A 27,991-nucleotide genomic window follows, 5' to 3' on the forward strand; every position below is an offset into this window, starting at 1 on the left:
GAAGCCAACAGCCACTCAACTCCCAACAACCTCACGTGAGGCAGAAGAGACAGCAAAAGCTGAAGATAAGCATCTCGCGAGAGGAAAGATAGACCGCGAGAAAGTTCACGTCAGCCCGTGACCCGCCTTCCCTGAACCCCGCCCACAACCCGTCCTCACTCCCACCTTGAACCACCGCATGTGATGTCACGACGCGTGCGTGGCCCCGGCGCAGGGGGCGGGCCCGCGGCGCCGGAGGAGGAAGTGGCGCGGTGGTTGCTCCCTCTGCTCCCTCGGCTGGCTCCCGGGGCGCGGAGAGGAGCCGCGGTCCCTGTCGTTGCCTCACGCTCCTCTGCTGTGCTCCTCCATGTGCTTCGGCGTCGTCGCTCCTCTCCCTCAGGCCGCCTCTTACTCCGGGGTCTATGGAAGTAATGGAAGGACCCCTCAACCTGGTGAGTGGCTCACAGAGGGTCGCGTCCGCCCTCGGCTCCCTTGCCCCAGGAGTCCGGTCTGGTTCACTTGGTGCCGCCGACTCTCAGTGCATGGGGCGCGGGGTGGGCGGGGGTGGTACTAGAGGCTGGGGGGCGCCAGCGGGCGTGGCCCACAGCGGCTCCGGGCAAGCCGTCCCAGACGTTGACCCCCTCAGGGATCCCCGGCAAACTCCCGAGTCCATTTCCCGCCGCCTCCGTGCGCCCCCTGCCGCAGGGCCTGAGCGGGGGGCTCCCACCCGCCGGGGCTGCCACTTCTTGAGGCCTGAGGAAATGCCTCCGAGCGCCACGTAAACACCTCCCCGCAGCCTGGAGAGGCACCGAAACCGGTCAGGGCAGCAGTGGTGTGTGAGACTGGTCTAAGTTCTAACACACGGGGTCTGAAGTCCGAGCCTCGCCACTTTGGAGAGATGGAGTAATACTGATACCTCTTCTTACCCCTCATTCCCCCCCCCCCCTTTCCATTTCTCATCTATATTCAGATGCGTCAACTCAAAGTCTCCCTTCTCGAGTAAGTTGGAGGCAGCTGGAAGGAAAAAAACACAGGGTCGTCCTTGTTAGCTCAGGTTCATCACTTTAGGCATCGTGAAAATACGGTACATGTTTGCCTTTCTCAGAAAAAGTACTTATGTTCTTAGGCTTTTCAGGTGTTGAGGTTTAAGCAACAACGAGAAACCTGTTCTTTTCTGACTGGCCACTGCATCCTCTGGTTTCCCAGAGAGAGTGCCTATTTTGGATACTTAAGGTTGTAGAGAGACAGAAGGAATTTTTAAGAGTCACAAGTTGGAAATTCAGTTGCAGTGGTGGACATAGGGAGAATTAATTTCTCATGTTGGGACTCTGCACCCTGGTGTCGTGGAAGAGCCCTGGGCTGGATTTAAACCCCTCTAGAGAAGCGGCAGAACCTGGTGGTTTAAGAGTGTGTGTTCCTGGAGCTGGACTGCTTGAATTTGAATTCTGGCATTGGCACTTAAAAGGGCGGATGAGTTGACCTCACTGAGGGTTAAGGTAACTAGGTGTAAAGGGCTTAGAACAGTATGTGGTACATAGTACTGTGTAAGAGTTAGCAATTATAGTAACCAGAACATAAACCCGTAATTTAAAATCTCCCTTGTAAAATAAAGATTTGGGCTTGTTGAGCTTGAAACGTTTAAAATTCTAAGGCTGGAGCTAAAGCGGTGGTTCCCAAATGACTGGTGCCAGGTTAGCTCCTCCGAGAAGCACCTCCCAGTTTTATTAAGTCCATCCCTTCCCCCATTGGTAAGAGTTGTTTACACATAAAAACAATTTGACTAGATTTGTGAGTTTTTTAAAAAACACAACAGGAAAATGTCTTGCCCTTTTCTTGTTTTTAAGGTGACATATAGTTTGCAGTGAAATATAATGGATGGTTCAATATTTAAACTTAACAGGAATATTATTAGAAATAACCAGCAGTTTACAAAGTGCTCCAAAGTTCGTGTCCTTGCAAAATGACCGTTGGTTCAGTTCCAGTTAGCTTTACTTTATTTGGCTGCAGGCTGCAGCATAACCGCTGCCAAACTCCCACTGGTCTGTGGTAGCTTACCAGAAGACTGGAGTTGGGTGAGAGTTGTAGATGGAGCAGGAGATTCACCAGTTCAGGAAAATTTAGTTCAGTGGTGCTAATAGTATTATCTTTTTATAGAGAATTTTTGAATCCAGCCTTGTTAAGCAGGCTAGCACAATTCGGTAACTTTGTAGTCAAGTATTAGAAATTTGGCATCTTGAATTCTTAAACCATTTGAGATATGAAAGATCTGGGTTCTAGTTTAGCTTGTTTATCAGAAGATCACAAGGGAAAAGAGATTAACATTTACTTGAATCGTTTAAACTGCTATTAATATCAATGACAGGTCTCTGAATTTGTTGTTACTCACTTTTACATGACTGGGTTTTTTTGTTTTGTTTTTGAAGACTATCACATTCTTTTATGGGAGTAGATATCCAACTTTGTATTCAGTTGACTCAACATGAGAAATAGTTCTCCAATCCTTAGATTAATGAGTGCCTTTGAAAATTTCAGTAGTATATACAAGCTTTTTCTAATGATATAGTTTAGTCCAAATTCACTGTATAAAGACTATTACAGTACATAGATTTATAATCATGTGTCCTCAGAGCATCCTTGGAATTTAGGAAGAACTGCTTCCTCATTTTTACAGATAAATAAGCCTAGGCTGGGAGAAATTAAGTAATTACTTAGACCAGTGACGCAAATACATTATAGATCACAATTTTTTGATATCACATTAATGTACTCATCATTTTCATTTCACTGTGGCCCTTATCTGTATTGAACTGTATATTCAGTCAACATTTAGTGCCTCTAGTATTGATTCTTTTGTTAGGTTTGCAATAAGGGCCAGTAGGCTTATTTTATCACAATGAGTTTTTAGGTTATGGAAGAGACCAGTTTGAAATAGTCATGCTATATTATATTTTAAAATTTTAATTGATTTTTAGAAAGGATAAGGGAGGAGGGGAGAGAGACAGACATCAATTTGTTATTCAACTTATTTATGCATTCATTGGTTGATTCTTTTATGTGCCCTGACTAGGGATCAAACCCACAACCTTGGTATATCAGGTTGGTGCTCTAACCAACTGAGCTACTGGACCAGGGCTGAAATAGTAAATTTAATATGTAGTACAGATATTGTGTTCTAGTCCTCTGGTTTTTTTATATTAGTCAGGAGAAAAATAAGATAAATCGTATTTCCATCGAGGGGAAAAAATAGGTAGTCCTTGCACTCTAAATAAGTTTTGTTTTACCGGGTTTTTTTTTCCTGTCATTTTTTAATATGGAAAAAATGATAACAAAAATTTTGACAACAAAGGCATTTCCTTTGATATATTTAATTTGGGCATTGTGAGAGCTGGTGGCAAATGTTGGAACTTGTGAGATAGTTTGTAGTTCTTTGGTTTGTTTGCTGCCTATGTAGGAAGTGATGTTAGACCTTCCTTAATTTATACATGACTGCTGCTCATGCTTTGCTTACCTACTCTGCACACTCAAAGGACACAATTGTATTCTGTGCCTTTGGCCCTTAAGAGTGCTGAGAATGTTGAGTAACTTAGCTTCCCTCTAGAGCAGTGGTTCTCAACCTTTCTAATGCCGCGACCCTTTAATACAGTTCCTCATGTTGTAGTGACCCCCAACCATAAAATTTTTTTCGTTGCTACTTCATAACTGTAATTTTGCTACTGTTAATGAATCGTAATGTAAATATCTGTGTTTTCCAATGCTCTTAGGCTCTACAGCAGCGGTTCTAAACCTGTTGAGAACCGCTAGCAGGGTGAAGGAAACATTGATGTGAGAGAGACACATCAATCCGTTGCTTCTTCCGGGGCTGGGGATTGAACATGCAACCCATGTACCTGCCCTTGACCAGGAATCAACCCTTAGGTGCGAGGTCCAATGCTCCAACCATTGAGCAACACTGGTTAGGGTGGCAGTAAAAAGTTTTCCTTGTTGCCCTGGAAATTTCAAGGAAAATTCATCCTGTGTTACAAGCTAGGTTGGGCTAATGGAAGCACTCTGGGGGAAGGGGATAGAGAACTAGGACTTACCCTACAGTTACTAAGGGCTAGGGTTGGTATCAGACACTTTATGTTATTTATTTTGTTTTTTTAGTACTATGTGAGATATTCCCCATTTTACTGGTATGGATGAAGACATTGAAATGCGGAGTAAGGGCCCTGGCCAAGTAGTTCAGTAAAGCATTGTCTTATAATACCTCAAAGGTTTCAGGTTCAATTCCCAGGTAGGGCACATACAAGAAACAACCAATAAAAAAAATCAGCCCAGCTTGCATGGCTCAGTGGTTGAACGTTGACCTATGAACCAGGAGGTCATGGTTTGATTTCCAGTCAGGCTCATGCCCAGTTGCAGGCTTGATCCCCAGTGTGGGGTGTGTAGGAGGCAGCCAATCAATGATTCTCTCTCATTGTTGTTTCTCTCTCTCTCTCCCTATCCCTTCCTCTCTGAAATCAATAAAAACATTTTAAAAAATCAGCTGATGAATGCATAAATAGAACAAGTCGATGTTTCTCTCTGTCTCTCCCTTCCACATCTCCCTCCCTCACTTCCTCTCTCCTTCTCTCCTCCCCCTCTAAAAATAAATTAACAACTTTTTAGTTTTAAAATACACACTGCTGTTTATTTTTAATTAAATCTTTATTCTTGAAAGTATTACATATCTCCCCTTTTTCCCCCTATTGACCCTTTCTAGCCCACTCCCAACCCACACTACTGTTTAAAAATAAGAGCAGAGTAAGGGATAACAGTGGGATTTGAAAGCAAGTTTCTAAGTAAAATACTGATCTTTCTCTTAGATCAGTGTTTGCCCATTTGTTTTGACTGTGATTCACAGAAAGAAAATTTTCATAATTACTAGTACACACATATGTGCATATTACTGCAGAGTTGCTACCTTATGAATGTATCTCCTGGAATTGTGTAAAACGCAGGGATCCTCATAAATGTCACCCAAAACATAACAAAAAAAATTGAAACTATATGATGCCATATATGTGCATATACACATACACGTGTGCGCATGGTGCTATATTTGATATACTCTAATATTTACTGTTGGAGTTAAGAAAATGCTGTTGTGACCCACTAAATTGATTTCACAACTCACTAGCGGGCTGTATCCTGTAATTTGTCTTCACAGCAGATGGTGATGGTTATAAAAAAAGCAAGCTAAACTGGAAACTTAAGAAAAAAAGATGCAGCAGAACTGTGTTTGGGAGAAATTGATCCTTAGACTTAAAATCAAAAACAGGTGTTCCTGGACTTTTCTAACACTTGAGCAGTTATCTTAAGTATAATTGCATTACTTTACTTAGGCATCCAATTCAATACTTCTAGGAGCTACTGCTTGCCAGTAAGAGACTCAGTGAATTGGTTGAGAAAGGGGGAGTAAATGAGATTTCTCCTTCTCTGAAGACCCTACCTACCACAAGGTTCAGGAGTACATTAGATTTTCCTCTACCACCTTTTTTGGTGTTCTTTTTCTTTTCAATTTTACATACAGCTTTCCCCTAGGGACACAAATATATGAAAAATAAAAGAAGGTAAATACTGTTTCCTTTGGGAAAGAAGACAATATAGAACCTGTATTTTTAAAGCAGGTAGCATATAGGAGTAGAATGTACTTTTTGGTGAGGGCTGACACTTAGTTGTAGTTAGGATTTTTGTCAATTGCAGGTGATAGCAACCCACTTCACATTTGCTTAAATTAATTTGGGATAATTTATTGGAATCAAAAGAAAGGTGCAGGAAAGTAGGGCTAAAGTATAGGTAGGTCTAAGAACATATGGGACCTGGGACTCAAAGATAATCAGATTCTTCCTCTCTGCAGATCAACATTTTCTACCTGGCTAACTCCTGAATGTTGCATTAGTTAAAACCACTTAAAACTTCCGTGACATACTCTCCAGTCCTAAATTTGAAAATCTGATGGAACAGACTCTTTAGGTGTTCAGAGGACAAGGTAATATAAGAATTTGGAGGGAGAAACCAAGATGGCGGCATAGGTAAGCACCTAAACTGCTGCCTCGCACAACAGTTTCAAAACTACAACTAAAAGACAGAACGGACACTATTCAGAACCACAGGAAAGCTGGCTGAGTGGAAATTCTACAACTAGAAGGAAAGAGAAAAGCTCACAGAGAATTGGAGGTACGGCAAAGGGCCTTTGTGCGCGCAGAGAGGAAGGGCGGCTGAGAGCCTGGCTGACATTCTCTGGCGGGAGGGGGAAGGAAGCCCCCGACTGCACTGAACCCCAGTTCCGGCCCAAACCCTGTGGACCCAGGCTCATACAGGGGGAGTCTGGACTGTCAGGTAGAGAGAAAGGCACTCGGAGACCCAGGGGAGACCCGGGGGAGCCCCGGCGGGCAGGGGTCTGGAGGCGCGCGCGCCAGTGTGCACAAAGACTGCAGAGGTTGCCACAGGCTTTCCCTAGCAGAAGGGAGTCAGAAGCTCCTGACTGCACTGAACCCCAGTTCCAGGCAAGCCCCTGGGGACCCACGCTCTTACGGGGGGGAATCTGGACTCTCGGGCGGAGGCTCGGGAGCCGGGGAAGGCAGAGGTCTGGAGGCGCGCGCGCCAGTGCGCACAAAGACTGCGGAGGTTGCCACAGGCTTTCCCTAGTGGAAGGGAGTCGGAAGCTCCTGACTGCACTGAGCCCCAGTTCTGACTGCACTGAGCCCCAGTTCCAGGCGAGCCCCCGGGGACCCACGCTCTTGCGGGGGGAATTTGGACTCTCGGGCAGAGACTTGGGAGCCGGGGAAGGCAGAGGTCTGGAGGTGCACGTGCACAAGGGCAAGGCTGACGGGAAGCCAAGACTGTCTGCTCCACCCTGAGACTCCACTCCATCCAAGCTGAGCACAGAGGCTTTTGCAATTTGGCAAGTCTAATCCTATATGGCTGTCTCCAGCACCGAACTTCTCCCACCGTAGACACAGCTGATCCTCACCTCCAACTGGCCTGGAGGTCAATTCCTCCCAGTGATACCAACAACAATCAAGACTTAACTACAGCAAGGCTGTACACACAGTCCACAAAGGGGTGCACCAAGAGTATCCACCTCAGGTTAACTGGGGAGGCCAACCCACTGGGCCATATAGGAAACCTAGCACACAAAGCTACCCTACCAACTCAGGGAAGCAGTGAAAATGCGGCGACAGAGAAACAGATCACAAACAAAAGAAATGGAGGAAAACAAATGACTGGATATAGAATTCAAAACCACAGTTATAAGACTTTTCAAGAATATCCTAGAAAAGGCCGATAAATATAACGAGACCCTTGAAGATATGAAAAAGGACCAACTAGAAATTAAACATACACTGACTGAAATAAAACATATTATACAGAGATCCAACAACAGACTAGAGGAACACAAAAATCAAGTTAAAGAATTGAAATACAAAGAAGCAAAAAACACTCAACCGAAAAAGCAAAAAGAAAAAAAAAATCCAAAAAGTTGAAGATAGTGTAAGAAGCCTCTGGGACAACTTCAAGCGTACCAACATCAGAATTATGGGGGTGCCAGAAGAAGAGAGAGAGCAAGATACTGAAAACCTATTTGAAGAAATAATGACCGAAAACTCACCCCACCTGTTGAAAGAAATAGACTTACAAGTCCAGGAAGCGCACAGAACCCCAAACAAAAGGAATCCAAAGAGGACCACACCAAGACACATCATAATTAAAATGCCAAGAGCAAAAGACAAAGAGAGAATCTTAAAAGCAGCAAGAGAAAAACAGTTAGTTACCTACAAGGGAGCACCCATACGACTGTCAGCTGATTTCTGAACAAACTATGCAGGCCAGACGGGAGTGGCAAGAAATATTCAAAATGATGAATAGCAAGAACCTACAACCAAGATTACTCTACCCAGCAAAACTGTCATTCAGAATTGAAGGGCAGATAAAGAGCTTCACAGATAAGAAAAACCTAAAGGAGTTCATCACCACCAAACCAGTATTATATGAAATGCTGAAAGGTATTCTTAAAGAAGAGGAAGAAGAAAAAAGTGAAGAGAAAAATTATGAACAACAAATACATATCTATCAACAAGTGAATCTAAAAATCAAGTGAATTAAAAACCTGAGGAACAGAATAATCTGGTGAATATAATAGAATCAGGGGCATAGAAAGGGAGTGGACTGATAATTCTCAGGGGGAAAGGGGTATGGGGGGTTCAGGAAGAGACTGGACAGAAATCATATACCTATGGATGAGGACAGTGAGGGGGAGGTAAGGGCAGAAGGTGGGGTGGGAACTGGGTGGAGGGGAGCTATGGGGGGAAAAAGGAGAAACAATTGTAATAATCTGAATAAAGATTTATTTAAAAAAAACTTATCAAAAAAAATTTTGGCAACTCCCACAGGAATGTTAATCTATTATCTTTGAAGAAGAGCAGTTCACAGAGAGGAGTGCAGCGTGTGGAATGTACTGGTTGTTTTTGAAGTGGATTCACCAAGGGAAAAATTTGTACAGGGTACACAGACTAAGACATTACTAAATCTGAAGCTGTTTTACTTTTTATAAAAGTTTTAGAACATTTTGTAGTATTGTGCCTTCACTTCTACTCGAGGGAGTAGGAAAATTCTGGTTAAAATGTCATAGAGATTGGATGGATTAAATAGTGAATGAAGTTAAGTGCACCAATGATTGAGTCTCTTTCCCCTTCTCCCTTCCTCTCTCTTCCCTTCCCTCCCTCTGTGAGTGTCTTGTTTGTGTATATACAGTTATTTATTTTAGATTTTGATGCAGAGTTTTATTCTCACTTTTTTCTGAAATACAGTAACATTCTGTTGGCATTTACCAATCTTTGATTTTGTTACCAACCCTCAACACAACTTCTCCCATTCTTCCATCTAATTAACCAAAAAATATTATGTATAATTACTATATTATCAAGTACTGTTCTATACTTCAAGGATTCAACAATGAATTAGGACCAAGTTCCTATTCTTACAGAACTTTGACCTCATGACTTTAGTTTTCTTTTCATCTGTTGTGTCCTCTTTCTCTGTTTTCTTTATCATCTTAAGCATAGTTACTTTTAGTTTCTTGCTTGTTAATTCCAGTATATGGATAATCTCTGCATCTGTTTTTCATCCTTTTCTCTATATTAGTTACTTTTACCTGCTTCGCATGCCTAGTAACTTTATTGTATGTCACATATTGTGAATGATATGTTGTAGAGACTCTGAATTGGTCATCTTTCTCTAAAGCAGTGGTTCTCAGAACAACCTTTCTAATGCCGTGACCCTTTAATACAGTTCCTCATGTTGTGGTGACCCCCAACTGTAAAATTACTTTTGTTGCTACTTCATAACTGTAATTTTGCTACTGTTATGAATCGTAATGTAAATATCTGTGTTTTCCGATGGTCTTAGATTCTACAGCAGCGGTTCTCAACCTGTGGGTCGCGACCCACAGGTTGAGAACCGCTAGCAGGGTCGCCTAAGACCATCGGAGATTGTGGTGTCATGGAATCTAATATTCATTAAGTGATAGGGTGTTACAGTTCCATGAGGATTGGTCAATCACTGCTTTCCCTGTGTAAAAATCTATTTCCCAATAGAATTTGAGGCAGCTGTCCTGACCAGTTTGGCTCAGTGGATAGAGCGTCGGACTGCGGACTGAAGGGTCCCAGGTTCGATTCCAGTCAAGGGCATGTACCTTGGTTGCTGGTACATCCCCAGTGGCGGGTGTGCAGGAGGCAGCTGATAGATGTTTCTCATCGATGTTTCTAACTATCCCTCTCCCTTCCTCTGTATAAAAAAATCAATGAAATATATTTAAAAAAAAGAATTTGAGGCAGCTAAAAATAAAAGAGGTGCTACTACGGTAGGTCCTCGGGTTACGTCGGAGATCGGCGCAACGTAACGCGATTTAATGCGATTTTCACAGTAAGCCGGAACCCACCTACATAAGCAACTACGTCACTCACATGGAGCACATACACAGCAGTAATGAAGTGAAACAGTAAAAAAAAAAAATTAAAAGGAAGGTAACAATTCCTGACCTTTACTTTGGGTAAATAAATAATAAAAAACATAAAGCACATATGTACATACTTCGAAATGACGGAACTTTTTTTTTTTTTTAATAAATGGGAGATTGGTGACGTAACCACAAAATGATGTATGTCGAGTCTGATGTAACCCAAGGACTGTCTGTGTTATGTTATCTATTGCTATATAGCAAATTATCCCAAAGTTTAGCAGCTTAAAACAACACACATTTGTTATCTCAGTGTGTCTGTGTGTGAGGAATAAGGGCATGGCTGAGCTGGGTTCTTTCCTTCAGGGTCTTTCACAGGGCTGCAATCTCAAGGTGTCAGCTGGGCTACAGTGCCACTTGAAGGCTTCACTGAGGCAGGAGCTGCTTCCAAGCTCACAGGTTTGATAGCAAGATTCAGTTCCTTGAGCGCTTGTGGACAGGATTTCAGTTCTTGCTGGCTGTTGGCAGGCTACTCCTTTTCTTCAATGTCAGCCTTTCTATGGGGCAGCTCACTACATGACTGTTGGGGTCCATTAAAGTGAGCAAGGAAGAGAGAGTACTACCAAGATGGAAGTGACAATCTTCTGTAACCTGATCACGGGAGTGACATTCTATTCCCTTTGCTATATTCTGTTTTCTTAGATGCAATTCACTAGGTCTAGCCCACATTTGAGGAAGGGTGATGACAAAGGGTGTGAATACCAGGTGGCAGGGGCTTTGGGAGCCATATCAGAAGCTGTTTATCACAATTGTTGATAGAGAAGCAAAGAAAATAAGTACATGCTCTAGCTGGTTTGGTTCAGTTGGTTAACCTGAGGACTGAAGGATCTCAGGTTCATTTCCAGTCAAGGGCACATACCTTGGTTGCAGGCTAGATCCCAGGCCCTGGTCAGTGTGTGTGGGAGGCAACCAATCGATGTGTCCCTCTCACATCGATGTCTGTCTGTCTGTCTCTCTCTCTCTCTCTCTCTCTCTCCCTCTCCCCCCCCCCCCCACTCTCTCTAAAAATTAGTGGAGCCTTGCCAGTGTGGCTCAGTGGTTGAGTGTCAACCTCTGAACCAGGCAGTCATGGGTTCGATTCCCAGTCAGGGCACATGCCTGGGTTGCGGGCTCGATCCCCAGTGTGGGGTGTGCAGGAAACAGCTGATCAATGATTCTCTCATCATTGTTGTCTCTATCTCTCTCTGAAATCAATAAAAATATTTTTTTAAAAAAAAATCAGCCCTAACTGGTTTGGCTCAGTGGATAGAGCGTCGGCCTGCGGACTCAAGGGTCTCGGGTTCGATTCCAGTCAAGGGCATGTACGTTGGTTGTGGGCACATCCCCAGTAGGGGGTGTGTGGGAGGCAGCCGAGCGATGTTTCTCTCTCATTGATGTTTCTAACTCTCTATCCCTCTCCCTTCCTCTCTGTAAAAAAATCAATAAAATATATTAAAAAAAAAATCAATGGAGAAAAATACCCTCAGATGAGGATTAACCAAAAAGAAAGAAAGAAAGAAAAGAAAGAAAGAAAGAAAAGAAAAGAAAAGAAAAGAAAAGAAAAGAAAAGAAAAGAACAAAAAAAATTCTCACAAAGATACCAAGAAAATATCCTGTGGGATTGCATCAAACTAAAAAGCTTCTGCACAGCAAAGGAAATTATCGACAGATGAAAAGGAAACCTACCGAATTGGGAGAAAATATTTGCAAATCATGTATCTGATAAAGGGTTAATACCCAAAATACTCACACAGCTCAATAGCAAAAACACACACACCAAACTAAAGAAAAAAATGGGTAGCCATAAAAGAAAAAATCTTGCCATTTGCAACATGAGGGCATTATTCTGGGTGAAATCAGTCAGAGAAAGACAAATAACATGTGATCACTTCTATGTGGAATATAAAAGAAAAAACGAAAAAGCAAAACCCCCAAACTCATGGATACAATGAATGGATTGGTAATTGGCGGAGGTGTGGCTTTGTGGGGTGGGCAAAATGGATTAAGGGGATTCAAAATGTACAAATTTCTAGTTCTTTATCCATTAATCTGTAAATGGATATTTAGGTTTTCATATCTTGGCTATTTGTAAGCTATGCTGCAATGAATGGGGCAGGGAGGGGGGTGTGCGTATCTTTTGGAGTGAATGTTTTTACTTTATTCAGACAAATAACCTGAGGTGGTATTGCTGGATCCTATGGTAGTTCTATTTTTAATTTTTTGAGGCACCTCCGTATTGTTTTTCATAGTGGCTGCACTAATTGACATTTCTGTAGTACACAAGGGTTCCCTTTCCTCCACATCCTCTCCGGCACTTATTTCTTGTATTTTTGACAATAGCCATTCTGACAGGTGTGAGGAGGCATCTTGTTGTGGTTTTGATTTGTATTTCTCTGATGATTAGTGATTCTGAGCATCACTTCAATTCACAGGTCTCCATTCTAACCACTGAGCCAAATCGGCCAGGCTGAATGTGTTTTTAACTGATTGCAGCTCCTAAGTTGGCTGAGTGATCAGATATTGGACATTACATGGGGAAATTTAAGGGCATGGGGAAAGCCAGGAGGTCCTGTTCTTACCACTTGAGAACTCTTTGATTCTTTAGTGAAACAATTTATTCTGTTATTGTGGAGCTTGAAGTTTAATTGGGGCGTATATGGGAGGCAACCAATTGATGTGTCTCTATCACATTACTATTTCTGCCTCTGAAAATCAATGGAAAAAATACCCTTGGGTGAGTATTAACAACAGCAACAAACTGAAAAGCACAGATCTGGTCCAATTCTGTCATTTTACAAGTGAGAAAACAGGCCCTGAAGGATGAAAAAACTTAGGTGGTTTAATGAACTTAAGTGGTTTAGTAGGTAAGCCAAGACTTTAGCCCAGAGCTCTGGATCCTTTGTAGGGCTGGTTCTGCACTGTGTCATCCATAAGAGGTACTCTGAGATTTCAGATAAGGTTTGTTTCTTATATAGGGCATCTTTCAAAGCTCAGGAAGGTAAAGGTACCTGCAGCTTTACCCCTTTTAGTTCTTTTTTTTCCCCTTTACCTAGAACCTTTTTGATTGAGTGCCACTTGTTTTAACTATACTATCCAAAAACATTCCTTAGAAAAATCATATTGATCATAACTTAGCTTTCTTCATCATGTACATTGTCTTCCTGAAAGATGTGTATAATTTCTGGGCATTATAAAATATATTGCTATGTTCAGAACATATTTTTTTGCTCAGTCTAAGACTCCAGGGTTAAAATTATTTTAAGCACTCAGTCATTTATTGTTATCCATTATTATTTTCAGGAGTAAATTGAGACTTAGAGAACAAGATTTTAGTCTCAGTTGCAAAAGTGATTGAAGTATTTTTTATTGATGCATTAGTTACACATTTTTTTGAAAAGCATGCTAGATTATTCACTTTACACCTGACAAAACATTTTGCTTTTTTAAAAAATATATATATTTTTATTGATTTCAGAGAGGAAGGGAGAAGGAGAGAGATAGAAACATCAATGATGAGAATCATCGGTTGCCTCCTGCACGCCCCACACAGGGGATCAAGTCCACAACTTGGACGTGTGCCCTGACCTGGAATCAAACTGACCTCCTGCTTCATAGGTCGATGCTCAACCACTGAGCCATGCCAGTCGGGCCAGATTTTGCTTTTTTAAAAAGTAAATTGAGGTAAAGTACCCATAACATAAAATTTACCATCTTTATTAAGTGTCCAGTCTAGTAGCGTTAAGTATATTTAAATTGTTGTGAAACATCTTCAGAACTTTTTCATCTTACAAAGTTGGAACTAATCCTATTAAACAACAACAACTCACTTTTCTCTCTCCTCAGCCCTTGGCAGCCACCATTCTACTTTCTATTTCTATGAGTTTGAATGCTTTAGATATTTCATACACGTGGGATCATACAGTTTTTTCTTTTTGTAACTTGTTTATTTTATATTTCATTAACTTAATATCTTCAGAGCTTATTCATGCTGTAGCATGTGTCAATTTCCTTTAAAAAAAAAATATATATATACACACACGCGCGCGCGCGCGCGCGCGTGAGAGGGCCCGACGCACAAAATTTGTGCAAGAGTAGGCCTTTGCAGCCCCAGCTGTCTCAGCTGCCCTTGCAGCCCTGGCTTTGTCCGGAAGGTCATCCAGATGGCACGTTTGGTCGATTTGCATATTATGCTTTTATTATTACAGATTTTTACTGATTTCAGAGAGGAAGGAAGATGGAGAGAGAAACATCAATGATAAGAGAATCATTGATCAGCTGCCTCCTGCACGTCCCACAACGGGGATCGAGCCTGCAACCTGGGCATGTATCCTGACCAGGAATTGAACCGTGACCTCTTGGTTCAGAGGTCAACTCTCAAACACTAAGTAACACTGGCTAGGCAATTTCTTTCCCTTTTAAGGCTGAATAATATTCCATTGTATGTATATACCACAGTTTATTAATTCATCTATTGACGGACATTTGGGTCGCTTCCACCTTTTGGCTATTGTGAACAATGCTGCTATGAACATGGTAGTACAGTGCTTTTCACTTTTTTTAAATAAGTTTTGCTAAGTCATCTGAGAGTTTGTTAGTGAGGAAAACATTACATAGCTGTAAGACTTGTTGATTATTTGTCTTTCTCTTTGCCTGCTAACGGTTTAACTTTATGTGAGATATAACCCATCTGGATCTGTTGGACCTCTTAAAGAGAAGGAAACACATTTACGAAGTTGTGGTAAATTTTAAAATGTAACAGAGAGGTAAAGAGCCCAGTGACTACTCATTTAATCCATTTACCTTTACATTTGGGGCACTTTAGTCACTTGCTTTCAGAACTGTTGTTTGTCTTTGTTGCTTTGGTGAGTTGTACCTAGAAAAATCGCCACCATAATATTAAGTATAGGTATTGTAATTACTCAACTGTACGATGTACACATTTTATATTTTAAAAACATAAATAGTAACTTTAAGGTTGAAAGGGAAAAATGAGTTATAGAAGAGAAGCAATTAGAAATGTTTGTCTTCTAGGCTCATCAACAGAGCAGACGAGCAGATCGTTTATTAGCTGCGGGGAAATACGAGGAGGCTATTTCTTGTCACAAAAAGGCTACAGGTGAGTATTCTCTTTAAGAAGTAATGAGTCTAAAACTGTAGGGCAGTTCTTTCCTCCAGTATTACTCAACACTTTATTTGGAATGAAAGTAACAGTAATGATGTGCTTTGACCCCACAGACCCCCTGAACACAAGCTTGCATTTTTTTAAAATATATTTTTATTATTTCAGGGAGGAAGGGAGAGGGAGAGAGAGATTGAAACATCTGTGATGAGAGAGAATCATCGATCGGCTGCCTCCTGCATGCCCACTACAGGGGATTAAGCCCGCAACAAAGGTATGTGCCCTTGACCGGAATTGAACCTGGGACCTTTTGGTCCACAGGCCGATGCTCTATCCACTGAGCCAAACCAGCTAGGGCAGCTTGCATTATTTTTGAGTGTGTTGGATTTCCAGGCTCCTTCCAACCCAGACTCCTTCCTTCCTTCCTTCCTTCCTTCCTTCCTTCCTTCCTTCCTTCCTTCCTTCCTTCCTTCCTAATATATCTTTATTGATTTCAGAGAGGAAGAGAGAGAAAGAGAGAGAGAAACATCAATGATGAGAGAGAATCACTGATCGGCTGCCTCCTGCACACCCCCTACTGGGGATCAAGCCCACAACCCAGGCATGTGTCCTGATTGGGAATCGAACCGTGACTTCCTGGTTCATAGGTTGACGCTAAACCACTGAGCCATCCCAGTCGGGCCAGACTTCTTTCTAAACCATGAAAATTATACGTTCCATATTGGTAAATGATTCCTGGACATGGCTTTCTGAGCCCAAAGATCCCTAAAGACAGAAGTGATTGCCAGATGTCTGCCAGTATATCTTGGTTATATTATAGAAAAGGAGTCTGGATTTTAAAGTTAGCCATTTTGGGTTCTGAAAGTAATAATTAGTTTGACTCCAACCAATTTATTTGCATTGAGTTTCTGTTTTCTAAGATCTTGATAATGCAAGATGCATCAAACTCTTTCCTGTGGTTTTTCTTTAGCTTCTCTTCTGAATATTTCATCTACATATTCATGTATATTCATGCTTGTAACATTGTGCTGGTGATTTCTTTTAGGTATAAAATTTATAGAGTAACTGGCTTCTTATCAAACACTTAATTTTATCCCAGTCAGGCATACAACCTAGCATATGTTGAACTCAGAAATAGATCTTTGGGGTGTGTTTTGTACAGGTTTTTGTTGGATGAATAGCATACATAAAAGCTTTCGGGAAAGGGCTGTTTTATTCATGCTTCATCCAAAATAGTATAGCTAACTTTCTTAGAGGAAACCTTATCACCTGTCTGCTAGAGGAAGTTACTCTCCTTTCCCTTGAGGCCAGCATGATAATCAGCCATGTTCTTTCCTGGTAGAGTCTGCCTCTCCTGTATTACCTTAATGCTGAAAAACAGACCACATCGTGGACACTGGGTTGGATAAGTCCTCTTATGTCAATGATTTTTGCCTATAAATCAGTGATTTCCAGAGAAAATTTCAAGTCATTTTTTTTAAAAGAATTAGTTTTGCTACTAAAGTGTACCACTTCAGCTATATAGCTAAGCACATTAGTATGTACCCCATAAACCTTTGTGAATTTTTATGATGAGTTTTATGGGGGCTTTATACAACATTAAGCTTGGTAGCTAGTTCTCTTTAAGTCTTTCATAAACCCTACTAGAGGCCCAGTGCATGAAATTCATGCACGGGTAGGGTCCCTGGTGACTGCCTACTGCTGATTGGGGCCTCCCCACGGTTGGCCAGCTGGCCCTACCCCCTGGTTGAACTCCTGGTCGAGTGGATAATTTGCATATTAGGCTTTTATTATATAGGATTTTGTTATGAATCAGATTGTTAAATTTGTAGTCACTATAAAGAAAAGATAATGAAAAAAGAGAGAAAAGATAATGTATTATATACTACTAGTAGCCCTGCGCACGAATCTGTGTGCCAGTAGCTCGCTGCCCCGCCCTCCCCCATAGCTTGCTGCCCTGCCCCCTCCTGTAGCTCTCTGCCTCCCACTTATAGCTCACTGCCCCACCCTCCTGCTGATCTGTGATCCAGTCGTTATGTGGTCGTCGTTACGCTTCATGGCGTAATGACCATTTGCATATTACATCTTTATTATATGGGATTTAAGAAAACCATGCTGTAGATGAATGCCACAGTGAAATGACAATTTTAGTAAAATAACCCAGGGTGGTCATGGTTAAACATCTGTAACATATTAAGATGGAGTGACTAGTATATGTTAGGTGTTGAACAGTAGGACATTCTGAATATATAAAAGGGAGAAAAGTATTTTTTATTCCTAACCTATATCCATGTCTTTATTAGAAGACTTAAAACTAATGTTGGGCTTTAAACACCTCTTCCCACTTTGTATCTAAATTCTGTGACATTCTCAGAAAGATAAAGGCAGCCTATTGAATCCCATTAACTTTAATTATGGAGATAGAACTTATGAGCCAATTTGATTGGGAGTTTAAACTTGGTTAGAATAGCCTTGTAACTTACATACTTATATGCATAGCCCATGGACACAGGCACAGGATGGTGAAGACCTGGGGGGAAGGGGGTTGGTAGGGGCTGGGAGGAGGGAGGTCAAGGAGGGTAAACAGGAGACATCTGTAATACTATGAACAATAAAAATATATATTAAGCCCTGACTGGTTTGGCTCGGTGGATAGAGCGTTGGCCTGCGGACTGAGAGGTCCCGGGTTCGATTCCAGTCAAGGGCATGTACCTTGGTTGCGGGCATATCCCCGGTGGGGGTTGTGCAGGAGGCAGCTGGTCGATGTTTCTCTCTCATCGATGTTTCTAACTCTCTGTCCCTCTCCCTTCCTCTCTGTGGAAAATCAATAAAATATATTGAAAATATTAAAAATATATATATATATATATATATATATATATATATATATTAAAAAATAGCCTTGTGTTGCATTTCTGAGAGGAGTTGTCAATGTACTAGTAATACTAGTTTAAAACTGACATTGTTGGAATGATCTCAATGTTTTGTAAATTGACATCTAGGGCTTATAACAGCAGTGTTTTGGGAGGTGTAGATGTAGATGTATTTTGAGAGGAGGGAATTTAATATTTAGAAATCATTTCAAAGATATGACAGGGAAAGGTTCATCTGAGAAAGACTCAGAGGAAGAGAAGCCGGAACTGAGAGAACTTAGGGCAAAAGAAGGGACTCTGTTCAGCTGTCAAAGATCGGAGGAGATTCTGAGACTAAAAATTTACCGTGTGATTGCATAGCTACGGACTCAGAGCCTGTATACTATGTAGAGTTTTGATAGTGTTTGTTTTGTAAATGTGTTGAAATAAAGCAGTAACTTAAATTTCTCTTTCCTTTTTGGAAAAGGTAGGATCTACTCTTGAGGTGGACAGTAACTAAATTAGATGAAATGAGCATATGAGCATTCATTCATTGGACAGATAAACTGAGTTACCAAATCTCAGGAAGAAAAAAAGCTGTCTAAATGTGGCAGGAGGTGGAGAGAAGTTGTTCACATCTTACCATGTAATATGAAAAAAGGGAAGGTTAAGAGGCTACAAACTCCCAAGGATTTGGTCTTGTTAGAAAAATCTGTTGCTTTAAACCCTTGATTAACAGCTGTAAGTGGATTGGTGTAATTCTTTATTAGCTTTCTGCAGTCCAATTTCATAAGTGAATTTCATTTCTTTCACAGAGAGCAAAAAGAGCAAAAGCTTAAATGGGAAGTTGATAATATCCATTGACAATGCTTAGAACTCAAAATGAACATTTGAGGTGAGCAGACCTCAGAGTACAGTATTTCTGTGTATTTGGTTGAAAAAAGTCTTTTTTCGGCAAGGTACATATCTTTACTCCTGCAGGAGGGTGCGCACACACATGGTCTGGGAGCACAGGCACACTGAGCAGGCAGTCCACTCCGCTTTTTATTCCTGATGCAGCTGACCTGTCCCTTTCTCTTGATTGGAGCTTATGCTCAGTCTTTTGCGATTGGCTAATTTAAAGGAAGGGGTTGACTTTTGCCGGAAAACAAGTCTTGACCTACCTTCCCATTAGACTGTGGTGACTCAGAGTAGATTAGTCTTTGTCATTAAGAGGCAATATTTTGCTCTGTGTGCCCCAGATAAGTTGTACAATTTGTACTTTGGTACCAGATTCATGATACAATAGTAAAAGATGTCATTTTAAGAAGTAATATATTCTTCAGATTTTCTTAGTTCCTTTCCCCCATCATTTGTTTAATATTTACTTGAAATATTAGCCTAGTGTAATTGAAGGAAGCATTTTAACCAGATTTGTTAGGTTTTTGTATGATAAATGTTTCTTAAATTTCTGCCTTGGTGGAGCTGGAGCATTTGTTCCTTTTGGGACTCTGGAGTAAATCCATGACCATGCAATCAGATTAAAATATTTTCCTTTTAAAATAACTTTTTAAAATAAAATATATTTTAATTGATTTCAGAGAGGAAGGGAGAGAAAGTTAGAAACATCAGTGATGAGAGAATCATTGATCAGCTGCCTCCTACACATCCCCTACTGGGGATCAGGCTCAAAACCTGGGGCATGTGCCCTTGACTGGAATTGAACCTAGGACTCTTCAGTCCGCAGGCTGACATTCTATCCACTGAGCCAAACCAGCTAGTGCTAAAATAACTTTTTTAAAGGCCCAGATTTAAAATCTGGTAAATACTTTAAATCAGCGGTCGCCAACCTTTTGGACCTCACGGACCACCTGTTGGCGACCACTGCTTTAAATGACAGTGTGACTGTTGTTGAATTCTTTGTGCTTTGGCAGCTCAGTGTCCTTGGGTATCCTTTTCTCTCATGTTACAGTTTTAATGTTATACAAAGGGAGGCATTCCAGTTGTTAAGTTTGGTTTTGCCAAATTGTTCCATTTGTTAAGAAAGTAGATTTAAAGCAAACTAGTTCAGACCAGGAGACAAATATATGCAGACATAATGGGAGGGATGTCTCAGAAAATTCATCCACACCATCAGAGCAATAGATAGAATGTCTCAACTGAGCTAAACATGAACAGAAGGAAAAGAAATAGTCTGTGTGCACCCATTCACATTTAATATAGGAATAAAAAAAAGAAGTTGAGGAAAATGGTAAGTGTGGCTGGAGCAAAAATTGTATAACCAGTTCTGTGCTTTTGTTACCAGCAAGACCACGAGGCTTTGGATCTTGTCTTCTCAAAGGAAAGATTTCAATTGAGAGATAGTATAGAAAAGCAAAAGCAAGCAAGAATTTATTGACCATAGCAAAAACACACTTAGGGCAGTGAAACAAGGAAGGGCAGAGGAGAAGCAGCAGGAGAGCCTAGGCTGGGCTGTTTTGGCTCACTGGGAAGTCGGAGAAAAGGGGACCTTGGAGACAAATTCAGGGGGTTAGCCTGGGACAAGCTGCCTCTGCCCCATTTCTCCCCTGGTTGCAAGTCTTGTGGGGGTCCCTTGGAGATGCCTGTGGGGGAAGGAGAGAAGGAAGGAAATAATGGTATGGGCCTTCTCCTTGGAGCGAAAGTGACAGGTACCTTCATTCTCAGGGTTTTTAAAGCTGGGCATTTAGAGGAGGTCTTAAGAGAGGATCAATAGAATATTCATCAGCTTTATGATGCAAAACTAAAATGAGATTTATTCTCTTAATTTGTCCTTGGGTGTGGTTGGCAAATGACACTAATTCGATTTCTGTTATCTGTCTCCCTGAGTAGGGTGATTTAAGCTATTTACCTTTAAAGTGCTAGCCATTTACTCTTCTGTATTTTTTGTTTAGGGATGATAGGATTCACTAGGTGGCTGCAAACTGCTATTCAACCATTTGACTTAGTTTCCCTATTCCGCTTGTCCTGGAATTTTCCTGGTTTCTTACTTCAAGAAGTCAAGAACGGCCAAAACCGGTTTGGCTCAGTGGATAGAGCGTCGGCCTGCGGACTCAAGGGTCCCAGGTTCGATTCCGGTCAAGGGCATGTGCCTTGGTTGCGGGCACATCCCCAGTAGGGGGCGTGCAAGAGGCAGCTGATCGATGTTTCTCTCTCATCGATGTTTCTAACTCTCTATCCCTCTCCCTTCCTCTCTTCCTCTCTGTAAAAAATCAATAAAATATATTTAAAAAAAAAAAAAAAAAAAAAAAAAAAAAAAAAGAAGTCAAGAACTGAGGTCTCTTCATCTCACTGGTACACTTTCTGGTGGGGTGGGGGAATCCAGTTAAAATGTGTCTTAAATACTGTGGCAGAACCTGGCAGACAGCAGTTCTAAGTCATGGACTCTGACAGTCATTAACATATTTGGATTAACACCACACAGAAATCAGTGCCTTGTAGTGTTGTAGGCGGTGGGAATGGCACCAGGTGTCTGACTGGTGGGGTTAGACTGTACCTGGGTTCAGCAACCTTGGTACTTGAGTATCTGGCTAGGAAAAGAATTCAGAGCCAAGACTCAGACTCGTTGGAGAAGATTTATTAGGCAAGCAAAGAGAAAGGAAACTCAGAAAAGAAATTTCCAATGGGTGTGGGCTAGGGCTCCTTTTAACTCCTCGGAGGGTGTTAACTGCTTTCATATTCAAGCTAATCTATGGGGTCTGTCCTGCCATCTTCTGTCCTTGAATGGAAGTTAGATGGGGCTTTCCTCCAGCCCCCTTTTTCTTCTCTAAGGGTGGGGGTCTACCACATGACAGGGAAGAAAAGGTCAGGAGAATCTGACCTGCATGATCGGAGGCTTTGTAGGGTGGAGAAGGGTGTAGGGTGTCTTAGGGGTGAGGTCTTGATTAACAGTACTTACCTCCACTATCTGCTCTACCAGTTTTATTCCATTGCTCCGTGTCCAGCAGTTCTGTCCTGGTGATCTGTAACTGGCCCATTGTCCTTGCTCTGCTCATGTTTGTCTGACTGCCTACCACAGTAATATCTGCAAAAAGGCAAAAGAGAAACTTAATGTAGAGACGAGAGATGGTGAAAAGTTTATAGTAAGCAATAAATAAAAAATGGAGATTATGATCTATTATTTTTTAAAAATATATTTTTATTGATTTCAGAGAGGGAGAGGGAGAGAGAAACATCAGTGAGAGAGAATCATTGATCAGCTGCCTCCTGCATGCCCCCTACTGGGGATCAAGTCTGCAACCCAGGCATGTGCCCTTGACCTGAATTGAACCCAGAACCCTTCAGTCCATAGGCCAATGCTCTATCCACTGAGCCAAACCAGCTAGAGCTGATCTGTTGTTGTTATTAACTAGAGGCCCAGTGCACGAATTCATGCACCGGTGGGGTCCCTCTCGTTGGCCTGCAGGGATCAGGCCAAAACCCACAATCCATACCGCCTGCAGCTCCTACCTGCTGCTTCTGCTCATCCCGGCCTCAGTGTGCCTGCTGCAGGCTTGCACCCAATCATTCCCTATCTGGAGAGTCTGGCGCTGTAGCAGCGCTCACCAGCCATGAGCCCTGCATCTGGCGCCCTCCAAAGCAGAGTGGCCCGTGGAATCGGGCTGAAACCGGCTCTCCGACATCCCCCGAGGGGTCCCAGATTTTGAGAGGGTGCAGGCCAGGCTGAGGGACCCCACCGGTGCACGATTGGGTCGGGGAGGGACTGTGGAAGGGCTCTGGGTCATGTCTGGCCCATCTCACTCAGTCCTGAGAGCGGCCGGACACCAGCAGCAAGCTAACCTACCAGTCGACTGTCTGCCCCCCTGGTGGTCAGTGCACGTCATAGTGAGAGGTTGAACAGCCTTAGCATATCATTAGCATACTATGCTTTGATCGGTTGTTTGGTTGTTCTGCTGTTCGGTCTATTTGCATATTACCCTTTTATTATATAGGATACCTCATCTTGGTCCAGACAGGATATAGAAGGTCTTATACCAAAATATAAAATGTAATTAACACATAAGTAGGCGAGAAATCCTCTCTTCTACTCTAAAAATCAATGGAAAATAGCCCTGGCCTGTTTGGCTCGGTGGATAGAGCGTCGGCCTGCGAACTGAAAGGTCCCGGGTTCGATTCCTGTCAAGGGCATGTACCTTGGTTGTGGGCACATCCCCAGTAGGAGGTGTGCAGGAGGCAGCTGATCAATGTTTCTCTCTCATCGATGTTTCTAACTCTCTATCCCTCTCCTTTCCTCTCTGTAAAAAATCAATAAAATATATTTTAAAAAAAAATCAATGGAAAATACATCCTCAGGTGAGGATTACAAAAAAAAAAAAATGCACCATGCATTCTTGCATGTTTGATAGAACTTGGCTTTAAACTTGCTAGCAGTCAGGTCAAAGAGGAAAATACAGATTTTTACAGTGACTATTTTAAGAATAAAGAGAAGTTTATTAAGTTATTGCCCATTTATAGTCTTTGTCAATGACACTATATACTGTTTGACAACTTGCTTACAATAAATGTCAAGGGCTTTTAACTCCCTAATTCCTAGCAGTTTTTTGGCATAGCTCAGAAACAAGTCAATAAAAGTTCTTTAGGAGACCCAAATGATGATAGTCCAGGTGTTCATGTCAGTAAAAAAGTCATTGATAATCATCTCTATATTTTTGTGAGCATGAGTAATAGGGTTTTGACTGGTTCTTGTTAAATTTTCCTTCTCAGTTCTGTTTTCTGATTGGGCCATCTTTACTTCCTTAATTGTGAAATCTACGGGGGTTTTAAACAATGAACTCTTCAATCCTGGCTGGTGTGGCTCAGTTGGTTAGAACGTTGTCCTGTGCAATGAAGGGTCGCAGGCTTGATTCCCAGTCAGGGCATATATCCAGGTTGTGAGTTTGATCCTAGTTGGGCACATATGGGAGGCAACCAATTGATGTTTCTCTCTCACATCAGTGTTCCTTTCTCTCTCTCTCAAATCAATTTAAAAAAGAACAAACTCCTTCAAGATGGGGTAGGGAATAGCTATATTTGATTACCACTGACATCTTTTTAAATCCTCATCTTGTTTCTTTTCAGGAACAGGATAACTATATAATAGCTGAGTTGCTTCTAAGATCATTTCTCTTTGTCACATGAGGAGTATTAAAACTCTTCCTTTGCCCTGTTAATTACAAAATGACAACACTCATATTAATGTGCCTCTTTTTTTTAAACCAGCATATCTTTCTGAAGCCATGAAGCTAACACAATCTGAACAGGTGAGACATTTTCTTAATATTTACAACAAGGGTTAGAAGGATTTTCTTGTGAAGAGTTGACTTGTGTATAAAACCAAGCATTGGGCCCCTCTCAAAACACTATAGTCAAAATACATTGTGGGGCAAAAGTAGGTTTGAAAAATAATACAATAATAAAAATGCAAGAATAAATTCGTGTGCTCTCAACTGTAAACCTTTTTGCCGCACCCTGTATATAAAACGGGCAAAAGAAAAGTATTTTAGAAAGGAAATTAAAACTAAATGAACTGCTGTTGATGTACCAGACATACCAGACATGGTATGAAGAAACTTCTTTTTGTGGTTACTTACAGATCTCAGATTGCCACATGTGTCCTAGAGATGCCCCTTAGGGCCTTTCCTGATCATTAGCTCACAGTAAGTTAGCTTGCCTGGGCAAGGGGACCAGTTGGCCTTCCCTTTGCTTCTCAAAGATAATTTAAATCTGAACTTATCTTTTCCCGAGTTCCTAAGCAATTCTGGTATTTTTTTTAATCCTTATTCAAGGATATTTTTCCCATTGAGATGTTTAGAGAGAGTGAAAGGGAGGGAGGGGATAAGGAGAGAAACATCGACGTGAGAGAGATACATAGATTGGTTGCCTCCTGCTTGCATCCCGAATGGGGCCAGGGATCACACCTGCAATCAAACCCATGACCCTTTGGTCTGCAGGGTGATGCTCTAACCACTGAGGAACCGGCCAGGTTTGTTTTGTTTTAGTTTTTCAGGTAGAAACCTAGAAGAGGGATTGCTGGGTCATATGGTAACTCTATTCTTAATATTTTGAGGACCCAACATACAGTTTTCCGTAGTGGTTGTACCAGTTTACATTCCCACCAGCAGTGAAAGAGGGTTTCTTTTTCTACACAACCTCTCCAACACTTGTTACAGGTGTGAGGTGATATCTCATTGTAGGTGTTTTTTTGTTTTGTTTTGTTTTTTTTTTTGGTTAATTCTCTCCGAGGATATTTTCCCATTGATTTTTAGGGAGAATGGAAAAGGGAGGGAAAGACAGAAACATCAATGTGCGAGAAGCACATTGATTGATTGATTGCCTCCTGCATGAGCCCCGATGAGGGCCCGTGCTGGGTAGGATCCTGAAACCAAGGTATGTGCTCTTGACCGGAATCGAACCCGGGACCCTTTGGTCCACAGGCCGATGCTTTACCCACGGAGCCACACCGGCTTGGGCTGGTTCTGGTACTTTTTAACTTTGTTTCACCAATGGCTTTAAATTGTTTTCTGTGTTTGGGGAGGGCTTCCCTAGGTTTTTAAATTACCATTACCTTTATCCAAAGATGATTTCCTGATTATATAAGTGGTAGGTACATAGAAGGTGTTTGGTAAATGTTTGTTTAATTGAAATAAGGAGATCCTTTCTGTGAGGAGATATCAGTGGCAAAGAAAAAACAGAGTTCCTCAAACTGAACCAAGAGAACTGAGAAGTTGTGTTCTATCACACTTACTTCCCTTTGATTATAGAACTGCTCATGTTAGCCATGTAATATAGATGTCCACTAAACCTTCTGAACACCCTGTCAGTGAAAAGACTTTTTAGCTAGTTATAGAATTGATGTCTAAAGAGGAAAGTTTTCTGTTTTTAAGCTGAGTATCAATGGCATTGCAGAGAGTTAAGGCACAATTAAAAAAGGTCTGATTCACTATGTTGATTTGGAATAGTACTTCTTACTTGCTGAGTGAATGGTGTTCTGCTTATATTCATAAGCTAACATAAGTATTAACTTACCTAGAAAGAACTAGTTATTTTGAAAAACTTTTTAAAAAAATATATATTGATTTTTTACAGAGAGGAAGGGAGAGGGGGAGAGAGTTAGAAACATCGATGAGAGAGAAACATCAATAAGCTGCCTCCTGCATACCACCTACTGGGGATGTGCCCACAACTAAGGTACATGCCCTTGACTGGAATCGAACCTGGGACCTTTGAGTCCACAGGCCGATGCTCTATCCACTGAGCCAAACCGGTTAGGGCTTGAAAAACTTTTGAGGTTTAATTGAATCGCAAACGTAGTATATAGATTTTGTTATCAGGCTATTCAGAAAGGAGGGTCTTGGAATAGTATTTGCTGGACATTACTAAAGAGATTCAAAACGTTAAATTGTACCTTTCTTTCTGTGTAACAGGCTCATTTATCACTGGAACTGCAAAGGGATAGCCACATGAAACAGCTCCTCCTCATTCAGGAGAGGTGGAAGAGGGCGAAGCGGGAGGAAAGGTTGAAAGCCCAGCAGAGCACAGACAAGGATGCCGCTGCCCAGCTTCAGGCATCTCACAAGCCCTCTGCTGAGGAGGCAGAAGGCCACAGTCTCCTTCTCTCTCAGAACTACAGCCCTTCCACGGAGAAACACCTGCCTGAAATTCAGAGGGTCTTTGACAGGGATCCAGACACACTGCTATTTTTACTTCAGCAAAAGAGTGAGCCAACAGAACCATGCATTGGAAGCAAAGCCCCAAAAGATGATAAAACCATTATAGAAGAGCAGGCAACCAAAATTGCAGATTTGAAGAGGCATGTGGAATTCCTTATGGCTGAGAATGAAAAATTAAGGAAAGAAAATAAACAACTCAAGGCTGAAAAGGCCAGACTTCTAAAAGGCCCAGTAGAAAAGGAGTTGGATGTAGATGCTGATTTTGTAGAAAAGTCAGAGTTATGGAGCTTGCCGCCACAGTCAGAAACTGCTACAGCCTCTTCAACCTGGCAGAAATTTGCAGCAAGTACTGGGAAAGCCAAGGATATTCCAATACCCAATCTTCCTCCCTTGGATTTTCCATCTCCAGAACTACCCCTTATGGAACTCTCTGAGGATATTCTGAAAGGACTTATGAATAATTAAAATGGAAGGCCATAGAAGAGGTGAGAAGAGGAAATAATACAGTTAATCCAGAAGAAACAAAAAAGGGAAAAGCACATACAAGGGTAATCCTGGAAATGCTTCATGACCCGGCACCCATGGAGAGGAGGCAGTGCAGGACTCGGGAAGCGGTCACTGTGAAATACGCCGCGTATCTGACTTACTGACTCAAGCTAACGATTCCAGACTTGGCAGACACTAAACTCTCGGAGGTTCACTTTCTCCTAATACAAACCAAATGGCTACCTGGAATAATTTTTTCAAGCAACAATTGTTTTTCTTATCTTCAGGGTTAAAATGTATAAAAGTATGTTATGTGTAATTAATCTGTAATGCCATAAGTGATAATGCAAAACAAATAATATGGTGGCCTGGGAGGCTGCCTTGTATTTGAAACCTGCTTTCTATCATGCATTGACTGTATGCATTTTGTTATGCACATTTCATTTGTTCAATATGGTGTGTAAGACACCGTTCTAGATGAAACTGTGTGCCACACTTTGCACTACTCATAATGATAACCTCAAGACTATCAGGAGAAATATTTAAATTTCCATTTTATGAAGAACCAAATTATTAGTTACGCTTTTAAAAAAAAATTACCAGTTTACATAATTAATCAGGGTGCATTTTAAGTTCTAACTTTTTTTGTTTGTTGTATAATGCATCATTTGAAAATACCAAGGAAATAATCCTTCTGTTTTTAATGATGCATGAGTGGAAGTAATGCTAGTTGGCAGTATTTGATTGTAAGAAATCAATAAAGTAATTGTGTTTTATACCTTTGGTGAACGTGGTTGGTACTTGAAAAGCAAGTTTTATATGGTTTCTATGTTGTAAATTTTCAATATGAATTTGAAGAGATTCTGTCAAAGGATTACTTTGGTATGTTACA

At 41.5% G+C, this 27,991-nt stretch overlaps 1 protein-coding gene across 2 annotated transcripts; it reads left to right on the plus strand.

Moving 5' to 3' along the window:
- Positions 1 to 208: 208 nt before the first annotated feature.
- On the plus strand, positions 209 to 27,877 carry NRBF2 (nuclear receptor binding factor 2). Of its 2 annotated transcripts, XM_080687356.1 has the most exons (4): positions 217 to 431; positions 15,029 to 15,113; positions 24,164 to 24,204; positions 26,368 to 27,877. In XM_080687356.1, exons 1-4 carry the CDS (start codon positions 402 to 404, stop codon positions 27,076 to 27,078), a joined length of 867 nt encoding a protein of 288 aa, XP_080543482.1. In that variant the 5' UTR covers positions 217 to 401; the 3' UTR covers positions 27,079 to 27,877. The 2 variants fall into 2 exon arrangements, with proteins under 2 accessions (XP_080543483.1, XP_080543482.1); XM_080687357.1 differs by lacking the exon at positions 15,029 to 15,113 and having other exon boundaries at positions 209 to 431.
- The last annotated feature ends 114 nt before the right edge of the window (positions 27,878 to 27,991 follow it).

This window comes from Plecotus auritus, assembly GCF_963455305.1.
Source record: "Plecotus auritus genome assembly, chromosome: 9".
In the NCBI taxonomy this organism is placed as follows: domain Eukaryota; kingdom Metazoa; phylum Chordata; class Mammalia; order Chiroptera; family Vespertilionidae; genus Plecotus; species Plecotus auritus.

Bases quoted from the DNA above. Each gene is read 5' to 3' on its own strand.
- NRBF2 (XM_080687356.1), top strand. From the start codon at position 402: ATGGAAGTAATGGAAGGACCCCTCAACCTG. The intron at 432-15,028 runs GTGAGTGGCTCA...TTTGTCTTCTAG, and splicing joins TGGAAGGACCCCTCAACCTG to GCTCATCAACAGAGCAGACG. The intron at 24,205-26,367 runs GTGAGACATTTT...TCTGTGTAACAG, and splicing joins AGCTAACACAATCTGAACAG to GCTCATTTATCACTGGAACT.